This window comes from Episyrphus balteatus, chromosome 3 (genome assembly GCF_945859705.1).
Source record: "Episyrphus balteatus chromosome 3, idEpiBalt1.1, whole genome shotgun sequence".
Classification (NCBI taxonomy): Eukaryota; Metazoa; Arthropoda; class Insecta; order Diptera; family Syrphidae; genus Episyrphus; species Episyrphus balteatus.
The window spans coordinates 87700083-87714034 of NC_079136.1; the positions used below are offsets into that span (position 1 = coordinate 87700083).

The window sequence follows — 13952 nt, forward strand, 5'->3', positions numbered from 1 at the left end:
TACAACTTGTTACCAAAGTTAATTTGCAATATGTCCCTAATAAGGTATAAGGCTCATGATTCCGTGTCCTGGATGGTTCAGCGTAACTTTATCTAAATGTAAAATATTTACTGGTTTGAGAAGCACTATCTCAAAAGCTGCTTTGGACTGTACAAAAATCATGGAAAATTGGAGAATACACTATACTATATTTCAATATAATCAGTCCTGACAATAGCAAAAAGCACATGACATTACTTTTAGAAAAATTCCTGCCTAAAGTAGATTTTAATTTGCCGTAGAAGACTTCACTATTGTACAATGTACATAATGCCTGTATTTCTATCAGTTCTCATTTTATATCTCAAATATAGTTGAGTTTGTAATTCTTTTGTTCTTTTTTTTTGTCTTTTAAGCTATGAAAATTGCTATGATGACGAATCTTATTCATTATCAAACATATCACAAAATAACTTCATCCAATTTTACTAGAAACTGAAACTTTGTTCTAAAACAAACAATTTTGTATGATCATCATGAAAGTGAATTTTTTAATCAATATTTATATCATTAACTAAATACAATTGAACACCACACGTGCTATAAAACCCATCTAGAATAAATTATTTTTTAGAACTCAATTTTGGTCCTAACATTTTATTTTTAATTAATTGTTTTACAGTCTATGAGTATTGTTGCCTCTTGATTGGAGGTAGCAGCTACTGGCAAACGCTTGGCCTTTACCAATCATTTAAGGAAGTATACTTTACTTAACAGCCAAAGCCGTGTGTGTGGTAAATTTAAACCTCTTGTCATACAAATCGATATGAATTAGGCCATACAAAGAGACTCAGCCAAGAAATGAAATACAATAAAAAAAAAAAGACAAACAATTGCTGTCTGAAAAATTTAAATTAGTCAAACTCACCTTCGCATAAAGTGTTCCATAATACAACAACAATTTTCTTCATGTTACCTGAGGTTATGTCTAATGTCTATACTAGTATGCTAGTATTATACAGAGGTACAAAAGAAACTTTTTGTGGTTGCTGGTTGCTAGTTTTTGGTCTGGTGTGTGGTGTTTGTCTTGCAGCTCTAGCTTTGCATTGCAGCTAATGACACCGTACTGTCGTGAATAAATAAAAACAAAACTAACCAACTGACTTATTGGCCTAAAGTTGCACTAAGAAGAGATAAAATAAAAAAGATGAAATCTCTTGCAACTTTCCCTTTGTAACAAAGATTTACGAATCGGTCGCATAGTAAAATGACATTAAATATATTTCAATGTTTTCGATGCAATGCAAGACTGCTTTATAGGTAGTATTCGTTTTTATAATTACGATGTAAGTAGTTTTGACTGATTTCGGAGAACTGAGAACTCAGTGGATATATTTTTTGCATTTATATCTATTTTTTTGTTTAATTCTGAAATGTTTTTTTTTTTTGCAAAAAGTTAATATTACCTTTAGTTAAACCTGAAGACACACTTTCGAGCAATAAAAAGAGATATAATATCATACACAAAATATCTAAATCTTTTAGTTCCCACAATTGTTCTCAGTTTCATCTTGGAAAATTAATACATCTTCGTTCCCAAGAGATAAAAGCAACATAAATATTTCAGCCATAGGTTTCAGGTCTTGATGGTACACACACAAATTTTTCTTTATTTTCTTTGTTGAAATCTTAAAAAAGAGAGCGACATACATTATTATATTTGTTTGTTTTAGTAATACCTTTCAAAATACAAAACGTGTTACTTTTTTGAAATTGCATTATATTAAAATAATTAAAATTGAAAGTAATGATAAATAGTAGGGTCATTTCCCCTATAATCGAACACCTAGTAGCTTACAAAAAAGTAATCCTCAACTGTGAGGAAATCGTTCAACTTAAATTCGTTATATTAAGTTAATTAATTGCTGGAACTCAAATTGTTTTTATTAAATTTAAGTTTCTTTTATTTACTTTTATTGTTTTTTTATAAAAAAATAAAAAATGAAAAAAAGCTAAATCTCCCAGTAGTCGAACACTTGTTTCCTGAAGTCGAACATAGAGTTTCCTAATTTCGAACGTAAGATTTCGGGCACAGGTTAAACATAAAAAAATGTTAAAACTAATTTTTGGAATTTTTATTTCAGTTTTAACGAACAAATTCATAGTAATATGTAGTTTTTATTCAATTTAATTGAAATAGGTACGAAAGTAATAAATAAACCTTACAAACATAAAACAAAAAAAAACATAACGTAATGTATAGTGGTACATACTAGGTAATAAAAGTAAATTAAATATAATAAAATAAATACAAAAAGTTATAAAAAACATAATTCAGTTTTTTTCACGGTAAGTTTATGAGCCAATCTGCGACCTTGCGTTCCTCATCTTCTGTAAGGACTGTAGAAGGGCCCATGCGCTTAAGCCCATCTGCAAATTTCCCATTAATCCTATCATGGAGGGTAGTTATGGGAACAACGAACTCCCTACTTGCTCCTCGAATGCTCATATGGTTGTCACGAATACTATTCAATGCATTTTTTAGGGAGGCTTCACTATATGTTTGATATTTTCGTTTCATTTTGTGTGAAAGATTTTTTAGTTTTCAAATTCAAGGCAAAAAATGACTAAATTTAGCAACTATTCGAACAAAGGAAACCAAAAATAGTAAGTTTCCTTGATCCGAACACCCGATAAAAATGGGTTCGAATACTGGCCCACCCGATAAAAATGTGTTCGAATACTGGCCCTTAAGATTTTGCTATCTTTATCGTAAGAAAATCGTGAGAATGATTTATTTTCCTATAATATTTCAAGCTTGAGCGAACGAAAACTATTTTGACGAGGTTGCCTATATTCGAACACAAGTGTTCGAATAGGAAACTCGTTCAAATTAAGCTTCCTATGTTCGAACAGTTAAAATATTAAATAATTATTAATTTTTTGGATACAAATTGTATGTTTTTGAATAATAATAGATTTAAAATAAAGAAAAAACTTTTAAGAATGTGTATTGACCTCAATTTTCACACAATACAAACAGTTTACCACACCACTCGCAACACTTTTTTTTTTTCTACAAAACCCTTAAACGATGGCACTCTCTGAAGGCTTAACACAAACTACCATTCTTATAAACGTTGACATGAATTGTACTAGTTGAAAATTTCTCAAGGTTTAGGCTTTAGGGTAGTAACACATTTAGACTATTGCATTTACATAAGTTGAAAATTTAGAAAATTACACAGTTTAAACGGTTTTTTTTTTTCAAAAAGTGTTCGACTACTGGGAGTGTTCGGATTTAGGCGACTCTACGCTATCTAAATTTTAATTAATTAATTATGTAATAAAATAAATATGCACAAATATTTTAACAACTTTAACTGACTTTTACGCGCTTAAAATGAATCAAATCGTCAATCGATAAAATTTTGTTTAAATACAAAATTTATTGATTCTCTCTCAGGTTTTTGAGAACGCTCTTCTGATTGGTGGAATCTGAATTTTAAGAACACTATAAGAGATGTTACAATTTCCAAATAGAGCAACATTTATTGTTTTTATTCAAATACTTAGTTATTTTTTTTGTCGTTTTATTGGCCATTTCCCGTTTCCGGAGTTTAAGTCTAGCAGAATGAAAATAGGAAAATAAGTTTTTGGATTTGAAAATACAGGATGAAATATTTTCGGTATGACGTCAACGCAGCTAAAAGTGCATTTCACATTGAATTGATTAGTAAAAAATATATGGGAAAAATATAAAAGTACACAATAGGGTGAAAGGGACTTGTTAGAAACCATTTACTCATCGAGCTTAAGAAAATTTCAAATTACAATTTGACGATGAGATCGATGAGATGCAAAATGCAAGTTTACTTTACAGAAACTTCATAGGATGAAATCCTTTTAAGTGTTCGTCCAGTTTCCAGTTCTAGCCATTTGCCAATTATTGCCTTTGCTAGTATTCATGTGAACTGATTTGGTTATTCCTTCACTTACAAACTTTAGAAAAAAAAAATATTTTTGTAATTTTTTTTCAATGATGAAATTTAAAAACTTTATTTGTATTCAATCTTATTACTAAATTATTTGTCAGATTTGAACCAATACAATAACATGCCAATTGAAGACTAAGTAAAGAATGAATTAAGAAATGCAAAACTGAAATTATACTATTTTCTTCTACTTGCGGAATTTTCTCTTTAAAATTAATATTTTCCACTTTACTCTAGCTATTTTTAAAAATTATTCTCTTAGAGATGTCATATCAGTGTCCTTAAAAGCTATTTTATCTACTGAATCAAAACTTATAACATCTCTAAGTAAAAGTACATGCCTAAGTTATAATTCGCTGTATAGCTTTATTTAGTTCTTTTAAATTTACTCCTATATTTTTATCATGATATTCATGATTTCTTTTTAGGTTAATGAACTTTATTAATGTAATGTAATAAAATGTTTTTATTTAATGCCTCTTGTAGTGAAAATGTACGATTATTTTCATAAGAAAAAAAAACCATAATTTCATGCACGAAATGAAATTATTTAACTAAAACACGCAAATTGATTAATAATCTTTAGAGGGTTATAGGAATTGTGAAGGTTTCTTTAATTAGAAACCGTTCAAAATAATAAATGAAATTTTATTTAAATTTAATAACAAACAAATGAACATAATAAATTCAAAATTCTATTATAATATTTTTTTTCTTTTTTTTAAGAGATAAAAAAAAGTTGTCAAAAGTTGCTCGTCATTTAAATAATGGCAGAGAAGACATTTACCCAGCAACTAGCGGCTTTCAATGGAGTCTCCATTGTTGTATGCCTACTATTTACTGCCTTCTGCACATTATTCACAACCTGCTCTGGTCATGGCCGACTGATTGAACCACCAAGTAGAGCATCAGCATGGAGATATGGTTTCCAAACTCCTCCAGACTATAACGACCATGAATTGTATTGTGGTGGATTTACGCGTCAATGGAAAGGCAATGACGGTAAATGTGGAGAGTGCGGAGATGCTTGGAATATGCCCGAACCAAGACCGCATGAATATGGTGGTAAATGGGGTCAGGGAGTTATTGTACGTCGGTATAATCCAGGATCAGAAATGGTCATTAGAGTAGAACTGACCGCTAGTCATATGGGGTATGTTGAATAAGAAATTAATTTATTGTTGAATTGCCTTTTTATAGATTTAATTTTTTTGTTAGATACTTTGAGTTTCGATTGTGTCCAGAGCCCAAAGCAAAGCAAGACTGTTTGGATAAGAATCTATTGACTGTATTAGGTGGATCACCTGCCATGCCTATACCAGAAGACTTAACAACGAGATTTTATCCAAGAAATGGAAGCAGAATATACGAAATCAAGGCTCAGTTACCAGGTGAGTAGAGAAATCTATTTTTTTAACGGCTAAAAGTTCAGTTGTTCAAGAGTAAAAGGGAGAGTATTTCGTTTAAATCAATTAAATTGCCTTTAAAAACTACATCACGTATTTTTGAATGCTAAAAATAAGGCGCAGTGCAATAACACTCGCGGAAATAATCCCTGCAGGTGTTATTACCCAAATGAAAAGGAAATATCCCCTGTAGGCTTTATTTCCTTTTTAATACGGCAATTACACCCGTGGGACGTGGGTGTTTTAGCCTTTTCTTATTTTTGTTCCACTTTATAAGATCGAAAACCAAAAAATTGCAATGATACTTTGAGGTAGCTATCGAAGGGAATGCTGCCCCCCTGCAACCCCCCTACTTGGGCATACTATAGGATTTGGGGTGGGTGTAAGGTTGTGTGTAGGCAAATTTTCCTAACAATTTAAAAGTTTCTTGGAATTCAAAAGAAACTTTGTACATACCCAACCTTGTCCCCACTCAAAATCCTATAGCCAAAACAGGGGGGTTCCTCGAATTTTAAATGCTTTATTACAAGTGAAAGTGCTTATTATTCACATTCAGAATGAAAAAACAACCGTGGGACTTAATGCCTTTTCGAAGTGGGTGTTATTGCCAATTTTAAAAGGAAGTAAAGCCTGCAGGGGATATTTCCTTTTCGTTTGGGTTTGCAAGGGTTATTGCTGCGGGTTTTATTGCACTGCACCTAAAAACAAATATGAATTTTTAAAATATAGACAATTTAAAGGAAAATTTCCGTGATCATAATGAAAGCAACATTTCTTGCCCATACTGTTAACACCTATCGTTATTTAACTAGTTTAAAGTATCCTTTGGAAAACTTTGCCCTTAAATGATTTATCATCTGAAGATGAACTTGTTTATGGAGCATGGACTATGCTCACTTATCAGTTATCAGCCTTCTAACATACATATTCTCCAGGATACAAATGTCCTCATCAGTAAGAACTTCACAAATCTTACAATTTCGTTTCACTTTGTTTAACATCCGAACTACAATTTTTAGTCCATGCAACGTGACTATAATTGTAAATGCTTGTATTGGTTTGCATGCATAACAAATAAATTAATTAATAAAATAAACAAAAAATAGCAAAAAGCATTTTCAATGAAATCTTAATCTAAAAAATTCACAGTTATGATTTTCAAGCGTTTTATTCTGAAACTGAGTTGTTTCCCTTTTGTTATTGAAATACTAAATCTGTCCTTTGATTGGTAAATTTATAAAATTATTCATCGTTTTTTGTTTTCATCCAACCGATCCGAAGAAAGAATGAGTGTTTATTGAAATTTACTTAAAATTAGTTTTGTTCTTTTTTAAGATTCTTGTCCGGTTATTTTTATGCATTATTTTAATTTATTCCTTTTATTTTTGGAATATTACCATTTTTACATTTTTTTGAGTAAAATTTCCGAATAAATTAAATTTTGTTTACAAAAACAATTCATTAATTTGTTATTCATGTTATGCTCAGTGTTGCCAGGACCGGCTATTTATAGCCAAACCGGCTCCTTCAAGTTTTCTCCGGCTCCTTCAAATTCTGATTTCCGATTTATCAAAATTTGGCTCCTTAAGTTTTCAATTTGGCGATTTTTGGCTCCTTCGATATTTAAAACTTTTATAATAAAAGAACTTGATTATTATGATCACGAATTAAAAGTCTTCGAAGTAGAACTAAACTTCTTCGAAGTATGTAGAATCTGGCGTCTTGCTGAAAAGCACAATTGTGAATGTACCTACTTCCATTTTTATTCATATATGAGGCGTTCAGAATTATAATGGGGCAAGTCCACTTCTCTTTAGGTTGGATGTTTTAAGGTCTTAAAAATTAAGGGTTTCGTTTTATGTCAAATAAAATAAAAGAAAGACATTTTGGAGATACATATATCCTATATGGAGCTATCGATCTGTGAAACATTTATTTCAAAAGTTCCTTTAGTTTCTGAGAAAAAGCTTCTCAAAGTTCAGAATAATGAACCATAATGGACTTGACCCATTATTATTCTGAACGCCTCATATTTTGTTTCCACTTTTCCACAATCTATATTTGTTTTCTTATTTATTACTAAATAAAAATTAAAGAATCTAACTTGAAGTCTGATAAATTTAATACAGAGTATTATTTCTTTTTTAAATTTTTGTTTATGTTATCATATATCTAAGTTAATTTGAAGTTGGAAAAAAATGATGAAAAAAACAAACAAAAAATGGTACAAAATGCATTATTTTGAGTTTTGATGAAACATTTTTGAAATTGGTGATTTTTGGCTCCAAGACTTCTAAAATTCGGCTCCTTGCCTCTAAAATTCTCTGGCAACACTGGTTATGCTAAGTATTTAACAAGAACTGGTCAACATTTTGCATTTCATTTTCTTTTATGTTTTTTGTTTTTTTTTTTTTTCTTTTCTTGTAATTTTCGAGAATTATTAATACGATACAAAGCATGTATTTAATTAAATAGTGATCTTTTTGACAGTTTTTCTCATAAAATGCACCTACTGCATAGGAATTCAAACTATGTTAACCCTCTGTAGGCACACCTCTTTTTTGTGACATGATAGGCACACGGGTGCGAATTTGGTTTGTACTTTTTCATGTCGCTAGAACTTTTTTCAGTCTCAATAGAATCATACATGAAATTGATGTAGAATTTTCCGATGAATTTGAATATTGTATTTACAATTCGAAAAAATATATTTTCACCGTTATAAAGAGACTTTTTTGTGACCACTTTTTTGAAAAATCCTTATTTTTTTTATTTTTGTCTTGCCAAATTCGCACCTCTCCTATTAGCAATTTTGCTTCTATAATGCTTTACAGGAGCTACGGTAGCATCTGTAAAGCTTTATAGAACCAAAAATGTTTGTCGGGGTTCTGTAACTTTATCACATATGAGCCATTACTGAGATATAAGGTAATAAACGCCTTTTTCTATAAGGATAAATAGGGTATGTGTTAATTTTGAGCATGAGTGAAAATAAAATACGTATCCGGTGCTCATCAGCAGAGGTGAGTTGAGCCACCCAGCTATTATGTTAACTGATATATGAAGTTATAGAGCAACTAATATGATCAAAAATTTACTTAAAAAATACTAACAAATTTTATTTTGACGAGGTAGGTTATAATAATATAGAAATATCTACAAGTTAAACACACGGGAATTTAAATCTTTTGCCTTTAGAAAACAATTTTGTCTTTACACAATAAGTCTGGGTCATTTAAACCCTACCAATACCTAATATTGTTTCATTTAAGATTATGCATAGTAATTTATGTTCTTCTATTTTTCACAGATATGAAATGCAATCATTGTGTCCTCCAATGGCGTTACATAGCTGGAAACAATTGGGGAATGTGCGACAATGGTGTTGGTGCTGTCGGATGTGGTCCACAAGAAGAGTTTCGCGCATGCTCGGATATCGCAATCGGAGAAGGTGGCAAGACAACAATGCGTCCGTTCCGGCCAACGATTAAGACAAAAACCACAACAGCAGCCACGCAACCTCCGTCCACAGAAGAAAACCAAACACAAGCAACAACAAAAGACGAACAACCACTGCCCGAAGAAGTTTCACCATACCTGGCCATATTTATTGCGGCAATCACTCTTCTTTTTGTTTTGTGCATCTTGGCCAGTATATATCTGTATCACTATCATGGTCAACGTGTCAAACAATTGTTACGATGGAAAAATGCAAAAGATGATAAAAGTGGCAAGGGAGTCACCAACATGCAAGAAGCTGTTAGAGAAGCATCTGACCTAAAGTGTTCAACCTTAGCTATGCCACCAATTCCTCCACCCAGAACTAAAAGACTGTCTCAATCTAAGGTAAAAGAATTTTCTGCTGATCAATCGAGTGTAGCTTAAAAAAAATCCCAAGCATGTAATAAATTAAAGAGAAAAAAAGAACTTTGAATTATTTATAACAGTTATTTTTAAGTTTATCATTTTTTTTTACAAACATTATTAATATCGCATGTTTAATTTTAGTAACTTCACTGCCTTCCTAAATTTAAATTAATCATAGTTATTTTAAGTTACAAGAAAACAAAAATAAAAAATGTGAACATCTAGAAATTTATATTTTTCATGTTCATTTTAAGAACATGTTAAATGTGATACCTACAACAAAAAAGTACTGATCTTTGATATTCATGAAAATAAAATTTACATACAATAAAATTATACAGGTGTAGTTTTTTTGAGATGTTTAAAAATCAAAATTATATGAAAAGTTGAAATCCTATTAGTCTAAGAACCAGAAGATCCCCTAAGCCTGAAAATATGTATCTTGACGATGCAGGTTTGTTTTAGAGACTTTTTTCTTATTTTTTTGTTTTTTTCTTTAATTCAAAACTCTCCAACAGTAGAGCCGATACGGTTAGTTTAAAAAGCTCATATCTTGATTTCTTTTTGTCGCATCACCAAGATTGGGATATTCATACTTAGGGGAAATGACAGAGCATCAATCCCTTTATTCACAATGTGAATTTCTGTTAATCATATAAGGTCGCGATTGTAAGCTGTCAGACTCTTTGAATTCGTTATAAGAACTCATAAGGATATAAAACTGCATACTCCTATTTTGGTTATTTACCTCCACTCCCAAAATTTGCTGTAAGCTATCGTATATATTCCTCTTGAAAATAAAATGATATATTGATCAAATCCAATACGAGTTTTTCATATGTTATTTGAATTAAGAATACAATTAGTTCCAGTTGCACAAACGCGAATCAGCTTTGGTTCAGGAATTTAACTCGCCGATTTCGGCGGATTAACTGTGGGTCAACTTCGGTTCAAGCATGGATGTGGCTACTTTTACATATATGGACCTTTACCCAGTGCTAAACAGCTAAACCGCAGGCTTACTTCCGATTTCAGAAGATAAAAGTTGCTGATCCACCGATTAAATATTTCTAAAACTGGTTCTTAGTGCATTTACATTATTTAAGAACAAAAGGAGTTTTTAAAGGAAAAGAATATTTCTTCAAAAATGGTTTCTCTTATGTAAATATAAAAATTTCATCCATTGTTATAGCTAGCATTTTGAGGGCCTTGTATCCACATTTTTTTGGAGGCCCCCTCCATCTCCTAGACTTGGATACAGCTTTAAGCCTAAACAACATTGGCTCGAAAAGTGAAAATTTTCAAACGCATTTCTGTATAGTTTTCCGGACTGTTTGTAGAAATTTGAAGCTACCCAGACCCATATGAAATTCTAAAAGCTCATCAGACATGTCCCGTGAGACATGTCCCATGAGACATTTCTGATGAGAAATGTCCCGTGAGACATGTCCCATGAGACATGTTCCATGAGAAATGTCCAATGAGATATGTCCCATGAGACATGTCCCGTGAGACATGCCCCATGAGACATTTCTGATGAGACATGTCCCGTGAGACATGTCCCATGAGACATGTTCCATGAGACATGTCCGATGAGACATGTCCCATGATACATTTTCCATGTTACATGTCCCATGAGACATATCCCATGAGACACTTCCCATGAGACATGTCCCATGAGAAACATGTCCCATGAGACATGTCCGATGAGACACGTTTGATGTCTCATGAGTCCTCACTTACCGATGCCAGGAGCTGACTTCCTATGTTAACTCGTCGACGACCACGGCCAAACTGAATAATGTGACCATAAACAAAAAATACCAAGACTGGAAACTCGGCGGTCAACTGACGTTTGCCTACAAGCTGCGAGGTGTGGTGAATGTCGTGAACTTATCGTTGTGTTCGTGTCCGATGTGTGGTGAATGTCGTGAATCTATAAATGTGTGCGTGTTAACGTCATTTACCAACGTGGTGGCTTTCACATATATTCACAGACAGCACTGTACACAAAAGGGTTTTGGGGGGAAAGACGTACGAAAGTTTCCAGTCTTGGTATTTTTTGTTTATGAATGTGACTTTTGTGTGGCCCCATTTATAGCAAATTATGATCCTCCCGCAGAAATAATTAATTTTATTTAATTTTTTGTTTTTGTTTAGTAGTAGGTAGGTACACTCCGCCCCTGGGTGTGGTGTTTTATGCTTTTTTTTTTCTTGATAGACAAAGTCGGATTGGTATGGTTTTCAGGGCCAACCTTTGCTAGTTTTTTTATGGCATGATTCTGGAGGGTGGAGCGAGATGGTATGCAGTCATTGAAATATTTTTTTTATATAACTTTTTTATTTATAAAGATAATTACGAGTAAATACAATTTGAACTTACTAATCAGGGGCGTACACACCATTGGGGCAAGCGCAGCGGTGCCCCGGGGCCCCCGTCAAGATCCAGGGCACCGAATGAAGACAATGCAGAGAAAGGCAACTTTTTATACATGAACGAAGAAAAAGATAAGATGTTTAACATGAATCACTTTGGACACAAGAGAGACAAATTATATTCTGCAATGTAATACACAATGAATTGGTACATATTTACTACATATTTATTTCATCTAAAAAAAAAAAATACTAACAACTAAATAGCTTTTTTGACATAAAAATTATATACCTCCAAAAAATATTACCTACTTGAGTAATCTTAGCGACCAACGATTGATGATACATCATTGACCCCAACAAAAAAAAAGAGTAGGGCGTATACGTACTTTTTTATTTGTTCTTAGTTTTTATATCAAATAAGACCCAAATATCAAAGGGGCCCCAAAATTTAGCATTGTCCCGGGGCTCCCCAACTCAACGTACGCCACTGGCAAAACGAAATTTTTCCTGTAAGTTTTCATTGTAATATTTTTTATGAGTTTTTTATTTTCACTTCAGCAACACACTTGGCTTTTACATTTGGGGTATTCACGATCCGGTGCAACGAAAAGGTGTAAAATTGCTAAATTTTATTTTTCACACACACACATTTTGCACCATTGTATTTTATTTTTGCAATAGGGTTAGAGTATAGAAAAAGTGCAAAAGTAGGTATAAGATTATAGTTTGTATATTTGGCTGTTTAAGTTTAAAAAAATGTTACACTTTTTCACTTTTGCAACGATGCAAGACCATCGTGAATACCCCTATTGAAATTATATGGAAAAAATTTAACATTTAAATTTAATTTAAAAAATTAACAAATTTCGACGATGGGTTTAAATTAAACCATGCCTCTGTTTTTGGCTCATCTAGATGCGATGTTCACTTTTATAAAAAATTATAAACTTTGAATGCTGCCATTTCAGTTGTCAAACAATGACATTACAAACGTCAAAACTGAAAAGTCTTCGATTTTTCTTTTTCGGCTTTGCACAAGATTTGTACATTAAAATTTTTTTATAAATATAAAAGTTTATTATTATTTAATAAAACAAAATGTCACTCATTCGAAACAGCCTAAAAACACTTCTAATTACTTCTCATCTTACCTCATATACGCAATTAAGTAAGTCTTACTTGGCTTTTTCCATAAATCTTATTTCATCTGTTATGATATCCATTTGCTGTAGATAACACTCGACATATAAAAAGATGGGTTGCCCCAACATTACGTGAACTTCGTCGTCGACGAGAAAAAATCGGTACCGAAACGCCACAACCCCGTTCACAATTCATTGAATGGAACTATCAATCAGAATTGTATGCATTTGGCAAACGACTAAACGAAGAATTTGACCTATCTTCTCTGCGATCGGCCCTAACCAATAGATCTTATATTATAAAAGAAGAAAATAAACAACGTGAGCTTGGCATTGAGGAACCCCAACTCAATCTAACCGACAATTCAAAACTAGTTGAACAAGGTGCCGCAATTGTCTCAGAATATATCGATGCTTTTCTTAAGTATTCTTTGCCAAAAGTTCCACAAGAAGGTATTAAATCATATATAGCGTTTCTTATGTCGGAAGAAACTCTTGCTCATGTATCGAAACACTTGGGTCTTACCGAATTGGTGTTTTCCTCTGAATATCCACCATCAAACGATACCATGGCTAAAAGTTTACTTGCTGTCATTGGTTCCCTTCAACAATCTTCGGGTTCACAGAAGGCATTCAATTTTATCCGAGATTTTATTTGCACACAACTCAACCAAAAGGATTTAACTGAATTGTGGGACATTCAGAATCCAGTTGAATATTTAAAAGATATCTGCAAAGATTTGAAACTTGCTGAGCCTGAACCAAGGTTAATTGGTGAAGCTGGCAAGAATACCGTACTTGCAGCGTATCAAGTTGCTATTTATTCAAATAAAAAACAAATTGGTCAAGGTAAGTTTAGTTTAATTCCTTGAGAGTTATTGGAAAACAATGAATTTCTTTTCTTTTTTTCAGGATTTGGTGAAGACATCGAAACAGCAATCCATGTAGCTTCGCTAGATGCTTTGCGTTCATTATTTGGCATTCAGGACAATGTAAAACCGTTTGATTTTTCAATTCAAGTAGAAGAACTTTCAAGCGCCAAAGCAACAAAACGTCTTCAAAAATGATTGAATTACAAAAAAAAATTAAATAATTAAGAATTGTTGTTAAATCAAAATGTTGTTTATTTCTTTAGACTACGAATTGGCATATGACTAAAACAAATTTATTTATATAATTATTTT

General features: G+C 32.2%; 2 protein-coding genes across 2 annotated transcripts; both read left to right on the top strand.

The window, feature by feature from the left end:
- The first annotated feature begins 4741 nt into the window (after positions 1–4741).
- On the top strand, positions 4742–9348 carry LOC129915123 (uncharacterized). The gene is made up of 3 exons (XM_055994587.1): positions 4742–5127; positions 5193–5365; positions 8691–9348. Exons 1-3 carry the CDS (start codon positions 4742–4744, stop codon positions 9263–9265), a joined length of 1134 nt encoding a protein of 377 aa, XP_055850562.1. The 3' UTR covers positions 9266–9348.
- Positions 9349–12619: 3271 nt separating this feature from the next.
- LOC129917046 (39S ribosomal protein L44, mitochondrial) lies at positions 12620–13945 on the top strand. The gene is made up of 3 exons (XM_055997361.1): positions 12620–12794; positions 12859–13617; positions 13681–13945. Exons 1-3 carry the CDS (start codon positions 12725–12727, stop codon positions 13833–13835), a joined length of 984 nt encoding a protein of 327 aa, XP_055853336.1. The 5' UTR covers positions 12620–12724; the 3' UTR covers positions 13836–13945.
- Positions 13946–13952: the final 7 nt, after the last annotated feature.

Coding starts and splice junctions, on each gene's coding strand:
- LOC129915123 (XM_055994587.1), top strand. CDS start 4,742: ATGGCAGAGAAGACATTTACCCAGCAACTAGCGGCTTTCAATGGAGTC. Junction 5,128..5,192: donor CTGACCGCTAGTCATATGGG/GTATGTTGAATA, acceptor TTTTTTTGTTAG/ATACTTTGAGTTTCGATTGT. Junction 5,366..8,690: donor AATCAAGGCTCAGTTACCAG/GTGAGTAGAGAA, acceptor TATTTTTCACAG/ATATGAAATGCAATCATTGT.
- LOC129917046 (XM_055997361.1), top strand. CDS start 12,725: ATGTCACTCATTCGAAACAGCCTAAAAACACTTCTAATTACTTCTCAT. Junction 12,795..12,858: donor TACCTCATATACGCAATTAA/GTAAGTCTTACT, acceptor CATTTGCTGTAG/ATAACACTCGACATATAAAA. Junction 13,618..13,680: donor TAAAAAACAAATTGGTCAAG/GTAAGTTTAGTT, acceptor TCTTTTTTTCAG/GATTTGGTGAAGACATCGAA.